We start from the raw sequence: 15,368 nt of genomic DNA on the forward strand, positions 1-15,368 counted from the left end.
TGCACTCTCCATTCATAGAATCATAGAATCCCTACAGTGTGTAAACAGGCCCTTCAGCTCAATAGGTCAATATAGACTCTGGATGTGAGTTTGCTCGCTGAGCTGGAAGGTTAGTTTTCAGAAGTTTCGTCACCATTCTAGATAACATCATCAGTGAGCCTCCGACGAAGCGCTGGTGTTATGTTCTGCTTTCTATTTATTTGTTTAGGTTTCCTTGGGTTGGTAATGTCATTTCCTGTGTTGACGTCATTTCCTGCATTGGTGATGTCATTTCCTGTTCTTTTTCTCAGGTGGTGGTAGATTGGCTCCAAGTCAATGTGTTTGTTGATGGAGTTCCGGTTGGAATGCCATGCTTATAGGAATTCTCGTGCGTGTCTCTGTTTGGCTTATCCTAGGATGGATGTGTTGTCCCAATCAATGTGGTGTCCTTCCTCATCTGTTTGTAAGGATACTAGTGATAGTGGGTCATGTCGTTTTGTGGCTAGTTGATGTTCATGTATCCTGGTGGCTAGCTTTCTGCCAGTTTGCCCAATGTAGTGTTTGTCACAGTTCTTGCAAGGTATTTTGTAGATGACGTTCATTTTATTTGTTGTCTGTATAGGGTCTTTTAAGTTCATTAGCTGCTGTTTTAGTGTGTTGGTGGGTTTGTGGGCTACCCTGATGCCAAGGGGTCCGAGTAGTCTGGCAGTCATTTTGGAAATGTCTTTGATGTAGGGGAGAGTGGTTATGGTTTCTGAGCCCGTTTTGTCTGTTTGTTTGGGTTTGTTGCTGAGGAATCGGCGGACTGTGTTCATAGGGTACCCATTCTTTTTGAATATGCTGTATAGGTGATTTTCTTCTGCTCTGCATAGTTCCTCTGTGCTGCAGTGTGTGGTGGCTCGTTGAACAGTCAATGGGGAACTTCAAACCAGCGTCTACAGGAAAACAACACATACGGACCAAATTCTGAACTACACGAGCAACCATCCCAACACCCACAAACGAAGCTGCATTAGAACATTATTCCAACGAGCCACCACACACTGCAGCACAGAGGAACTACGCAGAGCAGAGGAAAATCACCTATACAGCGTATTCAAAAAGAATGGGTACCCAATGAACACAGTCCGCCGATTTCTCAGCAATAAACCCGAACAAACAGACAAAACGGGCTCAGAAACCATAACCACTCTCCCCTACATCAAAGACATTTCCGAAATGACTGCCAGACTACTCGGACCTCTTGGCATCAGGGTAGCCCACAAACCCACCAACACACTAAAACAGCAGCTAATGAACTTAAAAGACCCTATACAGACAACAAGCAAAACGAACGTCATTTACAAAATACCTTGCAAGAACTGTGACAAACACTACATTGGACAAACTGACAGGAAGCTAGCCACCAGGATACATGAACATCTACTAGCCATAAAAAGACATGACCCACTGTCACTCGTATCCTTACATACAGATGAGGAAGGACACCACTTTGATTGGGACAACACATCCATCCTAGGACAAGCCAAACGGAGACACGCATGAGAATTCCTAGAAGCATGGCATTCCAACTGGAACTCCATCAACAAACGCATTGATTTGGAGCCAATCTACCATCCCCTGAGAAAAAGAACAGGAAATGACATCACCAATCCAAGGAAACCTAACCAGATAAATAGAAAGCGGGACATAACACCAGCGCTTCACCGGAGGCTCACTGATGATGTTACCTAGAATGGTGACGAAACGTCTGAAAACGAACCTTCCAGCTCAGCGAGCAAACTTACATCCAGGACCTCAAGCTGAGCTACAAATCTTCTCAAAACTCATCAATACAGATTCTCAGAGCATCTCACCCAGACCTATCCCCCTGTTACCCATCTAATCTACACATCCCTGAACACTATGGGCAAGTTAGCAAATCCACCTAACCTGCACACCTTTGGACCGTGGGAGGAAACCAGAACTCCTGGAGGAAACCCACGCTGATACAGGGAAAATATGCAAACTCCACACAGACAGTCACCCGAGGGTGGGATCGAACCCAGGTCTGTGTCACCGTGAGGCAGCAGTGCTAACCAATGAGCCACCGTGCTGCCATTGAACCAAGGTTGATCCCTGGCTTGATGGTACTGGGTGAATGGGAGATATTCTTGGCCACGAGGTTTCGGATTATGCTGGAGTACAATTCTGCTGCTGTTGATGGCCCACAGCACCTCATGGATGTTCAGTCCCAAAGTTCTGTCCCATTTAGCGTGGTAATGGTGCCACACAGCACAATAGAGAGTTTAATCAATGTGAAGGCAGGACTTGGTCTCCACCAGGTCTGTGCAATACTGTCATGGACAGATGCATCTGCAGCTGGCAGATTAGTAAGGATGAGATCAGGTATGTTTTTCCCCTGTTGTTGGTTCCCTCACCGCCTGCCACGCACCCAGTCTAGCAGCTATGTCCTTTCGGACCTGACCAGCTCGATTAGTAGTACTGCTGCTGAGCCACTCTTGGTGGTGGACATTGAAATCCCCCACCCAGAGTACATTTTGTGTCCTTTGCCATCCTCAGTGCTTCCTCTCAGTGTGGCTCAACATTGAGGAGTACTGATTCATCAGCTGAGGGAGGACGGTGTGTGGTAATAAGCAGGAGGTTTCTTTGCCCATGTTTAACCTGAAGCCATGAGACTTCATGGGGTCAGGAGTTAATGTTAAGGATTCCAAGGGCAACTCCGTCCCAACAATATACCATTGTGCTGCCACCAGGACAGACCTAGCAGAGGCGGTGAGGGTGGTGTCTGGGACATTATCTGCAAGGTAGGATTCTGTCAGCCTGTTGCTTGATTGGTTTGCAAGACATTTTTGGACTTTTGGCGCCAGCCTCTACATGTTAATAAGGGAGGACTTTGCAGAGTAGACAGGGCTATTTCCGCAGTTGTCATTTCCAGTGCCTCAGTCAATGCGAGTGGTCCACCCAATGTCATTTCTTTGCTGAGGCTTTGGAGCAATTGGTACAACTGAATGGCTTGCTGGGTCATTTCACAGTACAAATCCAAATCTGCCTTGGCAGGGTTTGAACCTGGGTCCCCATTGGCTGAGTTTCGGATCAGTAGTCTAGTGATAATTCCACTAGGCCATTGCCTCCCTGTAATCATCTGATTGTAGGTGTTCACACGTGAATGTTAGGGCACTGTTTTCTGCTACTCAACCTGAGAGGGGGACTGTAAAACATTGACAGAGACCTTCTGTTGTCACAAATGTAATATTCTAAGATGGGTAAAATTCTATGTACAGGTCAAGACAGCACATCTACCCAAGGCTGCTAGGGAGATCCAGCTTCTAACAGTCATATGATTTTGCATCCCTTCCATATGGTAACACAGACTATTCAATTTACATCTTCACGTTGACCCATTATACTCAATCTCTGGCCAAGTATCTGACTCTATATATTATATTGCACCTTGTTATTTGCATCTCCTTATCCTGCGGGAAGGATATTGACAGTGGGCACCCTACATTAACAGAGCACAAATTGTAGAACAAGGCAAGATCATTTAGCCCATCCAACGTTCTGTTTCTGATAGTCCCTGTCTAATTTGCTCTGTTTGTGTTCGATTCTTTGTCTGTCACTTTAAATGTCCAACTTCTCCAAATGCTTAATGTGTCCATAACCTGTCTGTGCAATGTCCTGCAGCAACTTGCAATGCTGTGTGTTGTCCCAGTTGAATTTGTGTCTATCTTTGTTCTTGTGTATTGATATCAGTGAGAATTGGTCATGTCTCTTGGAGGCTAGTTGGTGTTCATGTATCCTTATTGCCAGTTTTATTCCAGTTTGGTCTATGTAATGTTTCTCATAATCCCCTGCATGGTATTTTGTATATTATGCTAATTTTATTGGTTGTGGGTATCGGATGCTTTACGTTTGTGTGTAGCTGTCGTGGAGTGATTGTTGGTTTGTGGGCTACCCTGATATCTAGGGGTCTGAATAGCCTTGTGGTTATCTCTGATATGGCCCTGATGAACAGCAGCACTTATATGGAGTTTTTATAAGGAATGGATTCCCAAAAAGCACAAACCGCCATTACCTCTGTGACAGACCACAACAAGTAGACACAACATGGCCAGACACACTAGTCACCACACTGTACATCAGCAGAGATAACCACAGGACTACTCAGACCTCTAGGTATCAGGGTAGCCCACAAACCAACAGCTATCCTGCGACAGCTACTGACAAACGTAAAGGATCCCATACCCACGACAAATAAAACTAGCCATGACATACAAGATACTATGCAAGAACTGTGAGAAACATTACATCAGCCAAACTGGAAGAAAACTGATACCAAGGATACATGAACACCAACTAACCACAACAGAACTGACCAGTTCTCACTGGTCTCAGTACACACAGACAAAGAAGGACACAAATTCAACTGGGACAACACAGCCATAATAGCACGAGCCAAGCAGAGACATGCCAGGGAATTCCTAGAGGCCTGGCATTCTAACTCCATCAACAAACACATTGACCTGGACCCAATATACAAACCACTGAGAAACAGAACCAGAAGTAGTGCCAACCACCCCAGCAAACTGAGACACATATATAACAAGTGGGACAAAACACAAATGCTTCACCAGAGGCGCACCGACAATCTCGGCGATCAACCTCAAAGTGATTTTCTGACAGCATTTGACTTTTCTGCTACTTTTTGTTACAGCTGAAAGTGCGGAGTCAGAGAGATCAAGAGATAATGGAAGCCCAGAGAAGCATTGCTGGCTGTCCTGTAAGTCAATTGTAATCGTTGTCTGATGCCTGTGAGTGGAGCTGAGCCCATTCTATTGCCAGACACCAGCATCTGGAACTGTGCTCCTGCATTGTGTCAATGTGCTTTGGGCTGCATTAATACAAAATGTTTGATGGCAGAAGATGATTACATAATGAAATCTTTCAAAGTGGATGCAGATCCACTTCCTTCAACTGTCAAAAAAATTGCACATGCGATTTATCAATTTTACATATAAAATTAATGGCTTGTTATTACTGCGTCCAATGTGGAGATGGGGTTTTGACTTTATCACAATTTTTTAACAGATTGCTGTAAGGAATGCTAGCTCCTGAACAGACAGATTCATGCACCAGTGCTAAGATGTCAGGCTCAAGATCACTGGCTCCATCTTAGTAACATCGCCCACCTCCTGACCCTGCCTCAATTCATCTGTTTGTGCCCCTCTCCCCCATGTTTTTATTACTACCCTGCCCAGCCTCCCATCTAGAGGCCTTCTTAAACTTCAACTCGTCCAAAACACTGCTGGCTGTTCTTTAATCCCACCAAGTACAACCCACCCAACGTTCCTGCTACCCCTCCAAAATAGGTGTGACTGCATGGGTCATGTACCAGTTGGTCCCTTCAAAGATATTGTGTGTGAAAGGTCCAGCACTTTTTTATATAGGTGAAAGGTGCCATACATCTTTTGTGCTAGGCATAAAGCAACAAAAGTAGGTGAGCGTGTGATAATGGGAACTGCAGATGCTGGAGAATCCAAGGTAACAAAGTGTGGAGCTGGATGAACACAGCAGGCCAAGCAGCATCTCAGGAGTACAAAAGCTGACGTTTCGGACCTAGACCCTTCATCAGAGCCTCTGATGAAGGATCTAGGCCCGAAATGTCAGCTTTTGTGCTCCTGAGATGCTGCTTGGCCTACTGTGTTCATCCAGCTCCACACTTTGTTATCTATTACAAAAGTAGGTGAGCATTGCCCATAACTGCTGTGCCCGCTGACCCCTAATGCTTCAACATTCTCATCCTGTGCCTGTCCTTGTCACCTCTTATGGACATATCTCCCTTCACTCACCTTTTGTGCATTGAAGCCTCTCATCTATTCCCTCAATGGTGGTCATGCTTTCAACAATTGAGAAGCCATGCCCTGGGATTCTGTCCCTGTAGCTCCTTCAGCTGCTCCCCCTCTGTCTCCTGTATTAGCACCCATCTTAAATGAGGAACAGAGGAGCAAGCCTGGGTGGCACGGTGGCTCAGTGGTTAGCTCTGCTGCCTCACAGGGACCTGGGTTCGATTCCTCCTTCGGGTGACTGTCTGTGTGGAGTTTGCACATTCTCCCCGTGTCTGTGTGGGTTTCCTCTGGGTGCTCCAGTTTCCTCCCACAGTCCAAAGATGTGCAAGCTAGGTGGATTGGCCATGCTAAATTGCCCATAGTGTTCAGGGGTGTGTGGGTTATAGGGGGATGGGTCTGGGTGGGATGCTCTGATTGTCGATGTGGACCTGTTGGGCCAAAGGGCCTGTTTTCACACTGTAGGGATTCTATGAAGCCAAACAGCCCTTCAAGACTACTGCACCATTGCATTAGATCAAAACTGATTATTTACCTCAGAACCACTTTCCCCACCCTTGATGTCATTAGGCTCTAGAAATCTTTTGATTTGTGTCTTGAACCTGCTCAATGAGTGTAAAGAATTTCAAAGACTCACTTGCCTCAGACTGAAGAGCTTCTGTCTCATTTCAGGAAAAGATATAGGCTGTTTCTGTCCTTTGGTTCTAGATCCACCAGCCAGGACAAACATCTAAAAGGGCAATAGATAAAGTCCCTTGGCCCCTTGTTCATTCGCCCCGGTCTCTTCTTAGAGAGAGACAACTGGCGGTGGTTTAATCAGAAGATCACCACATCCCAGGTAAGGGGAGAAGTCAAGGAGGAGAGCTTTTCATGGTAACCTCAGCCAGTGCAGGAACTGGAACACACTGCTGGCATCATTGCATTGCAAACCAGACAAGTGAGCTAAACAGCCCCACGTCTCATCCTACATTCACCTTATCACGCATTGTGAGAATTTATAATTGCATTGAGGTCACCCCTAATTCTTCAAAATTATGGAGAATTTGGAATTCTCCTCCTAAGGTAATCCTGCCATCCCAGCAAGTAAGCTGATGAAACTTCACTGCATTCTGTTTATGGCAGATACATCCCTCCTAAGATAATGAGATCAGAACTGTACACTAATTACATTAAGGGGAAATCAGGAGAGACATACTTAACCAGAGACTGAAGGAAAATGGCATTGACCTAATTAATGGGAGGCTAAATAAACAGACAAGAAATGTAAGGATAGTGTGAGAACAGAGTAAACAGGGAGGGGGCTTGTATGGAGAGAAAACACCAGCATGAACTGTGTCTGAAAATGCATTGACAGTCTCAGACTTTGCACCCTCAGCGCAGTTAGGGAGGGAGGTCCTGGATTTTGACCCTGTGACAGTGAAGGAACGGCGATATATTTCCATGTCAGGATGGTGAGTGGCTTGGAGGGGAACTTGCAGGGGGTGGTGTTCCCACATACCTGCTGTCCTTGTCCTTCTAGATGGGGAGAGGGTTTAGGTTTGGGAGGAGCCTTGGTGATTTATTGCAGGGTAGATTGTACACACTGCAACAAAAGTACCTCAGTGATGGAGGAAGTGAATGTTGAAGGTTATGCAGGAAGTGCCAAGCAAGTGGGCTACTTTGTCCTTTATTCTTTGATGGATTGTGGGTGTCATTGGCAAGGCCAGACTTGTTAGCCTTGAAATGAATGGCTTGTTAGGCCATGTGAGAGGACACTGAGTAGTCATTGCTGTGGATCTGGAGTCACAGCTAGGTCAGAGTAGGCAAAAACAGCAGAATGGCCTAAAAGCTGTTAGTGATCCAGAAGGGACTTTTATATCGACCAATGGAAGTTTCATGGCACCTGAGATTGACTTTAGATTTTGCCCTATATGGTACTGAGTCCTCATTCAGTCCTGCACCAGTGGGGAGGGAACTGTTTTTGTGCGGGTTCAGTACCCAGGGCATTGTCAGCAAAATGTGAGCTTGGGCTCCTTGACCATCACCCACTAACCATATCACGTTGGAGTAAGATAATTGCTTCCTGGCCATTATTAGCGAGAAAATAAGTACCTTTTTAATTTTGGTTACATCCCCTTCTCTTTTCTTCACCCCACTAAACCTACAATGTCAGCAGTCAGGCATGTTAAAGGGATTAGGGGTGTGAAATCTACGGGTCTCCAGTCTGTCCTGGTCTGGCATTCTTGGACCCCTTGCCATAGGATGTAATAACGGCCATTTTAAACATGTGAAGGACTCTGTCTGGTCACTCTTTACAGAGGATGGTCAGGGGATAGCTGAGTGGCTCTCAGACTCTGGAAATACCCACAACAGGATGGATAGCTGTTACAAAATTAATCTCTGTTGCATTTGAATTCCTTTGCTTGCATGTTAAATGGGATGTAATTTCTTTACAGAACTTGTTGGAGGAAAATAGGTACCTGATTCAGGTTCAGGAAGTGGCTCAGATGAGTTGTCTTGATGGAAAGATCTGCCCTTCTTTCAGGTGGGTTCTGAAGTTCTAACCTTGTCCTTGCACAAAGCCGAAGCTCCTGCCGAGAGATCTAGCTGTTTGCATTGACTGTAGAAGCTGCATCTTTGAAGTAGCTTCATGACATGCATCAAAATAGCTCAACGACTTCCCCTCCCCAGGCTGTGAGAAAACTTTGAAACCCCTTGGCTGGTACTGTTGTAACACATCGTCATGGGAGCTTGAGTTATCAGTAATTGTTCTGATAAATACATTGCAAACTGGGTCAAACAACAAAAAGAACCCTGCATTTTTATAGCACTTTAAGTGTGGACATCCCATAGCGCTACATGGCTCAGAGAAATATAAAGGGAGAGCTTTCAGATGAGTAGAGGCCTTGCCTAGGTCCCCAGGTGGAGATGTAAGATCCCAAGGATTTTAATGAAAACCTGAGGTGATCCCCCTGGTGTCTGGCTAATCCGTTAAACAGCACCAAAGAAAAGATCTGTTGCTATTATTGTGACTTAATGGGTAGAATGTGCTGGTAATTATGCCCACTATTTCACGAGCCATCACAAAATGTATAAAACCCCATTGGCCAACCACAGGATGTTGGTGTCTCTGGCTAGGCCAGCATTTATTGTCCACCCCTAATTGCCCAGAGGGCAGTTAACTGTCAACCACATTGCGGTGGGTCTGGAGTCACATGTAGGCCAGACCAGGTAAGGATGGAACCAGATAATCGCAATGGTTTCATGGCCATCTTTAGACTCTTCTTTCCAGATCGTTATTGAATTCAATTTCTACCTTTTGCCATGGTGGGATTTGAACCGAAGTCCCCAGAACGTTACCTGGATCTCTGGATTAATAGTCTAGTGATAATACCATATATAATAATTATTTACTGCAACACACTTTTAACAAATACAAAGCAAAATACTGCGGATTCTGGAAATCTGGAAGTTTAAAAAAAAGAAAATTTTGAAAATTTCAGTGGGTCTGGGGACATCTGTGGACAGAGAAAAAGTTAGTGTTTTGAGTCTAGCAAATCTTCAGACGGTAGTACTGAAGAAGTTACTCCAGACTTGAAACATTAACTCTATTTCTCTCTATCTCTATTTCTCACAGATGCTATAGAGTTGATCCAGTGTTTTCTCTTTTCATTTTTAATTTTAAGAAATGGTAGAGAGAAGTGAGAATTAATAACCCACACTGAAACTATTTCCCGTCAAACCCCCAAAACACATACATACTCATTTAGAGTTAGGACAGACAAAAGACAGATGGTTTGAAACAGATTCAATAGGTGGAAACAATACAGCTAGGAAACAACGTTCTGAAGGCCAAAACTCTAGAGCATTAAGTGGGTTAAATTATGTCTCACATTTCATTGAGTTTTAGCACTGGTCACATGCTGTGGTCTGGCAAGCAGTGAACATTATTCACTTTGACAGTTTCACCTATGGATATAGGTCTTTTCATTACATTGTATCTTTTATGCTTTTTTTTCTCTTTTTACTCACTGGGAGAAGGGAAGAGAGAGATACGTTTTCAGTTTGCTAGCTCCAGTTGCCTTGTACTTAGAGATTTGTAACAAACCACGACTTGACCAAATCAAGGAAGGTGTCAGGCAGTCTTTCCTCAACTCAAAGACTCTTGGTATCATGCTGTCTCAATGTGCCCTCCACCCCTTCAAATAGTATCATCTTTAGCTGTGCGCCACTTGATTTGTCTAAATTGCAAATCTCCTGTGCTGTTTCACGTACATAGAAAATGTCCTGACTTTCTTTTCAGGAAGAAAATTGTATAGTCCCATGCCCCATCTGTGGAATCTTGCAGTGCAAATATTGGCTGCTGCCTTCTCTATATTACAGTTAATTCATTTGCCAATTAAGTGCTTTGGGGTGCCTGGAGGTCAAGAAAGTTGCTATATAAATGAAAGTCTTTGAAACACAACATGGGAGCAAGCAGAGAAGTAACATGGAGATATTTAGTGAGAGGATTTCAGAGCTTGGGTTGATGATTGCTTTTTGCCTTGAACATTAGTTTATACAGGGGCTTTTTGTAGTTCAATAAAGTGTACAATTATGTTATTCATTGTTGAACATCATTTCTCCTCCTCAGGGTTTATGAGCACATCAACAATATGAATCTCTTCCTCTGTAACGATGCCCTTGTTTTCACCTCAAGAACTGTCTCTCACCTGCCCTTTGAACGAACTCCAAAGACGTCTCTCCAATTCCTGGCAGCTGTGGCCCTCTGCAGTCTGCTCATTGAAGACATCCCAGACTCCAAATGTACGCCATTGTTTGGTTATATCAAGTTTGAATCTGTAGAACCTTGCATCGGTCTTATTTAAGGAAGGATGTAAATGCACTAGAAGTAGTTCTTAGAAGTTTTCCAAAATACCTGGAACAGCAGGCTATCTTCTGGAAAAAAAGACAGCTCAAGCTAAGCTTGCATCACTGAGGTTTGGAAGATTAAGAGCCAATGTGATCCTAAGCTCCTGAAGGTTCTTGCTGAGAGGCGGGGTGGGGGGGCGCAGGGAGAGGAGGAGGAGGAGAAGGAGGAGATGTGGAGAGAAGGTTTCCTTTTGTGGGAGAACCTAGAACTAGTGGTTCCTGTTTAAGAACAAAGGATCATTCATTTAAGACATGAGATGAGACCTTTTTCATGAACAGTCTTTGGAACACACTTCCTCAAAAAGGCAATGGAAGCAGAATTCATGAATCTTTGAAAGTGGTGGTAGATAGATTAGTGATAAGCAAGGTGGGGAGGTGGTAAAAGCTCATCAGGGATAGCCATGGTACCTACTCCTAATTCAGATGGTCCAATATTAAAATAGATACCTTTACAGGGCAGGGTTTTAGTTGTAATCTGTGCCCAGAATATACTAGAAATGTTGCTTATTCTACTGTGTGATGTGAGGGATTGGTTTATGTTTGTTCCTAGATTTCATTCATGATTTCAAAAAATAACATTCAAATAATCCTTGATGCTACACTGCGAACACTGGCTACCTGCTCCAGGTTACGGACAGCAACACCAAGGTCATTTGTACACTTCAAATGATGCACTAGTGCAGACTTTTCCTCTTCCTTACAAAGAATTTGAGTATAGGAGCAGGGATGTCTTGCTGCAGTTATCCATGGCCTTGATGAGGGCACACCTTGAGGATTGTGTGTATTTTTGGTCTCCTAGACCTGAGGAAGGACATTCTTGCTATTGAGGGAGTCCAGCGAAGATTCACCAGACTGATTCCCAAAATGACATATGAAGAATGATTGGATCAACTGGGCTTGTATCAATGGAATTTAGAAGAATGAGGGGGAATCTCATACAAGTGTACAAAATCCTGATGGGACTGGACAGTCTAGATGCAGGAAGAATGTTCCCAGTGTTGGGAAAGTCCAGAACTAGGGGTCACAGCCTAAGAATAAAGGGTAAGCCATTCAGGACTGAGATGAGGAAGAATTTCTTCAGACAGCTGTGAACATGTGGAATTCTTTACCACAGAAACCTGTTGGTGCCAGTTCAATAGATATATTCAAGAGACAGCTGGATATGGCCCTTATGGCTAAGGGATCAAAGGGGTTTGGAGAGAAAGCAGGAATTGGATTCTGAAATTGCAAGATCAGCCATGGCCATATTGAATGGTGCTGCAGGCTCAAAGGGCCAAATGGCTTACTCCTGCATTTGTTTTCTATGTTTCTGTGTTAAATGTATTTGCTTTGCCCTGGCCCCAATTGAAGGGTTACTTTAGCAACCCAACTTAAAGGAAGCTTGCGTCAGAGGAAAACCTGACTCATGGCTTAATGCAGCAACTGAAAGTTAAAACCAATAGCATCCACTATCAAACTGGCTCATGGATATTGGTACTCAATGGAATCAAAATCCATTTGTAATCACTGAACTGATGCACCTCAACATCACACAAATAAGATTGTTCATTCCAGATAAATAGTTGACCAATATGGAAATGTCAGGAAAGTATTCCCAAAGAGGAAAGACAGGAAAATGTGTTGAAGTAGATTTATAAAACAGGAAGTACAAATTTCATTTCTGGCACTTGGTAAAGATTCATTCATTAAAGTATATTTCACAGGCCATCCATATCACATTACAGCCAATAATTTTTTGAAGTGTACGCACTGTTGAAATGTTAAGAAATACAATAAATTTGCAAACAAAGCTCCCACAGACTGCATTCTAACTTTCTAACAGAATTTTGTTGATGGAGCAATATTGGCCATTTCAGTATTGAACTCTGCTCTTCAAACTTATGCCTAGAGATATTTTACATGCATCAGAGGACAATTAATTTCTTAACTTTTTAAATGGCGTACCCATTCAATTGCACAGCCCCAATTTTGAGAAAGAATACTGAATGGTCCAAAAGAGTGGGGACAACAAACACTTTTGGTTTTGAGAGACAGGGGCTGCATCTAACGTCTGTAACAAACCAGGCTCCAAGCTGTATGTTAAACATCAGCTTCCGTGTGCCAGAAACAAAAGTGCTTTCGCTCTGATTTCGTAAAAGATGTTTAACCTACAGCTTGGAGCCTGGTTTGTTACAGACGTTAGATGCAGCCCCTGTCTCTCAAAACCAAAAGTGTTTGTTGTCCCCACTCTTTTGGACCATTCAGTATTCTTTCTCAAAATTGGGGCTGTGCAATTGAATGGATACGCCATTTAAAAAGTTAAGAAATTAATTGTCCTCTGATGCATGTAAAATATCTCTAGGCATAAGTTTGAAGAGCAGAGTTCAATACTGAAATGGCCAATATTGCTCCATCAACAAAATTCTGTTAGAAAGTTAGAATGCAGTCTGTGGGATCTTTGTTTGCAAATTTATTGTATTTCTTAACAGTTCAACAGTGCGTACACATCAAAAAATTATTGGCTGTAATGTGATATGGATGGCCTGTGAAATATGCTTTAATGAATAAATCTTTACCAAGTGCCAGAAATGAAATTTGTACTTCCTGTTTTATAAATCTACTTCAACACAGTTTCCTGTCTTTCCTCTTTGGGAATACTTTCCTGACATTTCCATATTGGCCAACCATTTATCTGGAATGAACAATCTTATTTGTGTGATGTTGAGGTGGCCAACCTCAGGGAATCTCTCTCCCACTGCAACTCTCTTGTAATCTCTTCAGCCTTGAAACTCCTCTCCACCTATCTTCTTTTCTCTCCATCTTTGGTCCACCTCCCCCTCTTTCCCTATTTATTCCAGAACCCTCACCCCATCCCCCTCTATGATGAAGGGTCTAGGCCCAAAAAGTCAGCTTTTGTGCTCCTGAGATGCTGCTTGGCCTGCTGTGTTCATCCACCTCCACACTTTGTTATCTTCCTTTTTCTGTTAGTTTGTTTCCAAATGTTAAAAATATCCAATATTTGGTTTCAGATATCCAAAATGCATTTGTTCTGAAAGGACCAAAACGCCAATGGATTTGTGCTACAGAGACAGAGGAAGACAAAATGATCTGGGTCTCCTTGCTAGCAAATGCCACTCATGCTGCCATCAAAGATACTTGACGTCAGATGAACTATCAGTTGCTGAAACCTTTCAGCAGGGTTAAGAGTGCACTAGCCAAACATGTCAAATCATACTTAGAATGCAGTAATTTCTCCGGCTTCACGTTTCAATCATGTGGGCTGCGCATTTTATTAACTTTAAATGAAATGAGAATGCTTTCTGAAGAGTGAGAGATGTGTTTCTGAAGCTTCTTTCAACAGGACAAATGCAAGAATGCCAAATTTCAAATGATCATAGCAATTTTTAATAGAGGGTAAGAGTGCTGATTCATTGGCTCATATGGAAAAAGCAACAAGGAACTAAAGGCTGAAGATCCTGGATAATTTGAAAAAGGCACTGGGCTTGGATGCATTCCTTTTGTTTGCAGAGAATAGGTCATTGTGCGTGAATGTATCATTTCTAGCTAACGTATCTGAGTCACATTACCGAGTCTGACTGATTACCAATGGTCATGCAATCAACATAAAGTGCTAACTTGAACATCAATGGCATGAAATTGCTGATATGTATTCTCAATGAAGAACTGATAAGGTCATTAATAGCTACCAAATGCAGAGAGCTCAAAGTTAAAAAATTGTTCAACGTTTAGGGGAAGTCACAGTGCTTCAGTCAACATTGCTGTTTCTTAAAAGATTTACAGGATTTCATCTTATGGGATCTGGTGACACAAAGATAAGTGGAAATACGGGTAGTGTTGAGGAAGGAGGCAGTCTGAAGGACAAATTGAACAGGCTAGGACAGTGGTCAAAGAAGTGGCTGATGGAATACAATATGGGAAAGAGTGAGGTTATGCACTTTGGTCGGGTGAAGAGGTATAGACTATTTTATAAATGGGAAAAGGCTTCAGAAATTTGAAACATAGAAGAACTTGGAAGTCCTAATTTAGGATAACAAGGTGTAGAGGATGAACACAGCAGGCCAAGCAGCATCAGAGGAGCAGGAAAGCTGACATTTCGGATTGAGACCAGAAGGGTCTCGACCAGAAACATCAGTTTTCCTGCTCCTCTGATGTTGCTTGGCCTGCTGTGTTCATCCAGCTCTACACCTTGTATCTCAGATTCTCCAGCATCAGCAGTTCCTACAACCTCTGTAACAGTCCCAGTTTAGGATTCTAAGGTTACCATGCAAGTTCACTTGGCAGTTAAGAAGGCTAATGCAATGTTAGCGTTAATTTTAAGAAGGTTAGAATACAGGAGTAGAGATGTACTGCTGAGTCTGTACAAGGCTCTGACCTGACTGGATTTGGAATATTGCCAGCAGTTTTACACTCCATATCTAAGAAAGGATGTGCTGGCCTTGGAGGTGGTCCAGAGGAGGTTCACAAGAATGATCCCAGGGGTGAAAGGCTCGTCATATGAGGAGTGGCTGAGGACTCTGGGTCTGTAATCTGTTTAGGATGAGTAAGGGATCTCATTGAAATGTACAGAATACTGAGAGGCCTGGATGGAGTGGACGTGGAGAAGATGTTTCCACCAGTAGGAGAGACTAGGACCTGAGGGTACAGCCTCAAAGT

The 15,368-nt window shown here is 43.4% G+C and overlaps 1 protein-coding gene across 2 annotated transcripts in view; it reads left to right on the top strand.

The window, feature by feature from the left end:
• Window positions 1-14,279, top strand: part of LOC125455202 (epithelial cell-transforming sequence 2 oncogene-like) — a 75,220-nt gene extending 60,941 nt beyond the window's left edge. Inside the window, exons 21-24 of one of the 2 annotated variants that reach the window (XM_059648829.1) lie at window positions 4,697-4,762; window positions 8,261-8,349; window positions 10,438-10,610; window positions 13,724-14,279. In XM_059648829.1, the coding sequence (XP_059504812.1) occupies window positions 4,697-4,762; window positions 8,261-8,349; window positions 10,438-10,610; window positions 13,724-13,854 (459 nt within the window). In that variant the 3' untranslated portion in view covers window positions 13,855-14,279. The remainder of the gene's footprint in view (window positions 1-4,696; window positions 4,763-8,260; window positions 8,350-10,437; window positions 10,611-13,723) is intronic. The other variant, XM_059648830.1, reaches the window with a different exon arrangement.
• The last annotated feature ends 1,089 nt before the right edge of the window (window positions 14,280-15,368 follow it).

The sequence above is a fragment of the Stegostoma tigrinum genome, chromosome 9 (assembly GCF_030684315.1).
Source record: "Stegostoma tigrinum isolate sSteTig4 chromosome 9, sSteTig4.hap1, whole genome shotgun sequence".
In the NCBI taxonomy this organism is placed as follows: Eukaryota; Metazoa; Chordata; class Chondrichthyes; order Orectolobiformes; family Stegostomatidae; genus Stegostoma; species Stegostoma tigrinum.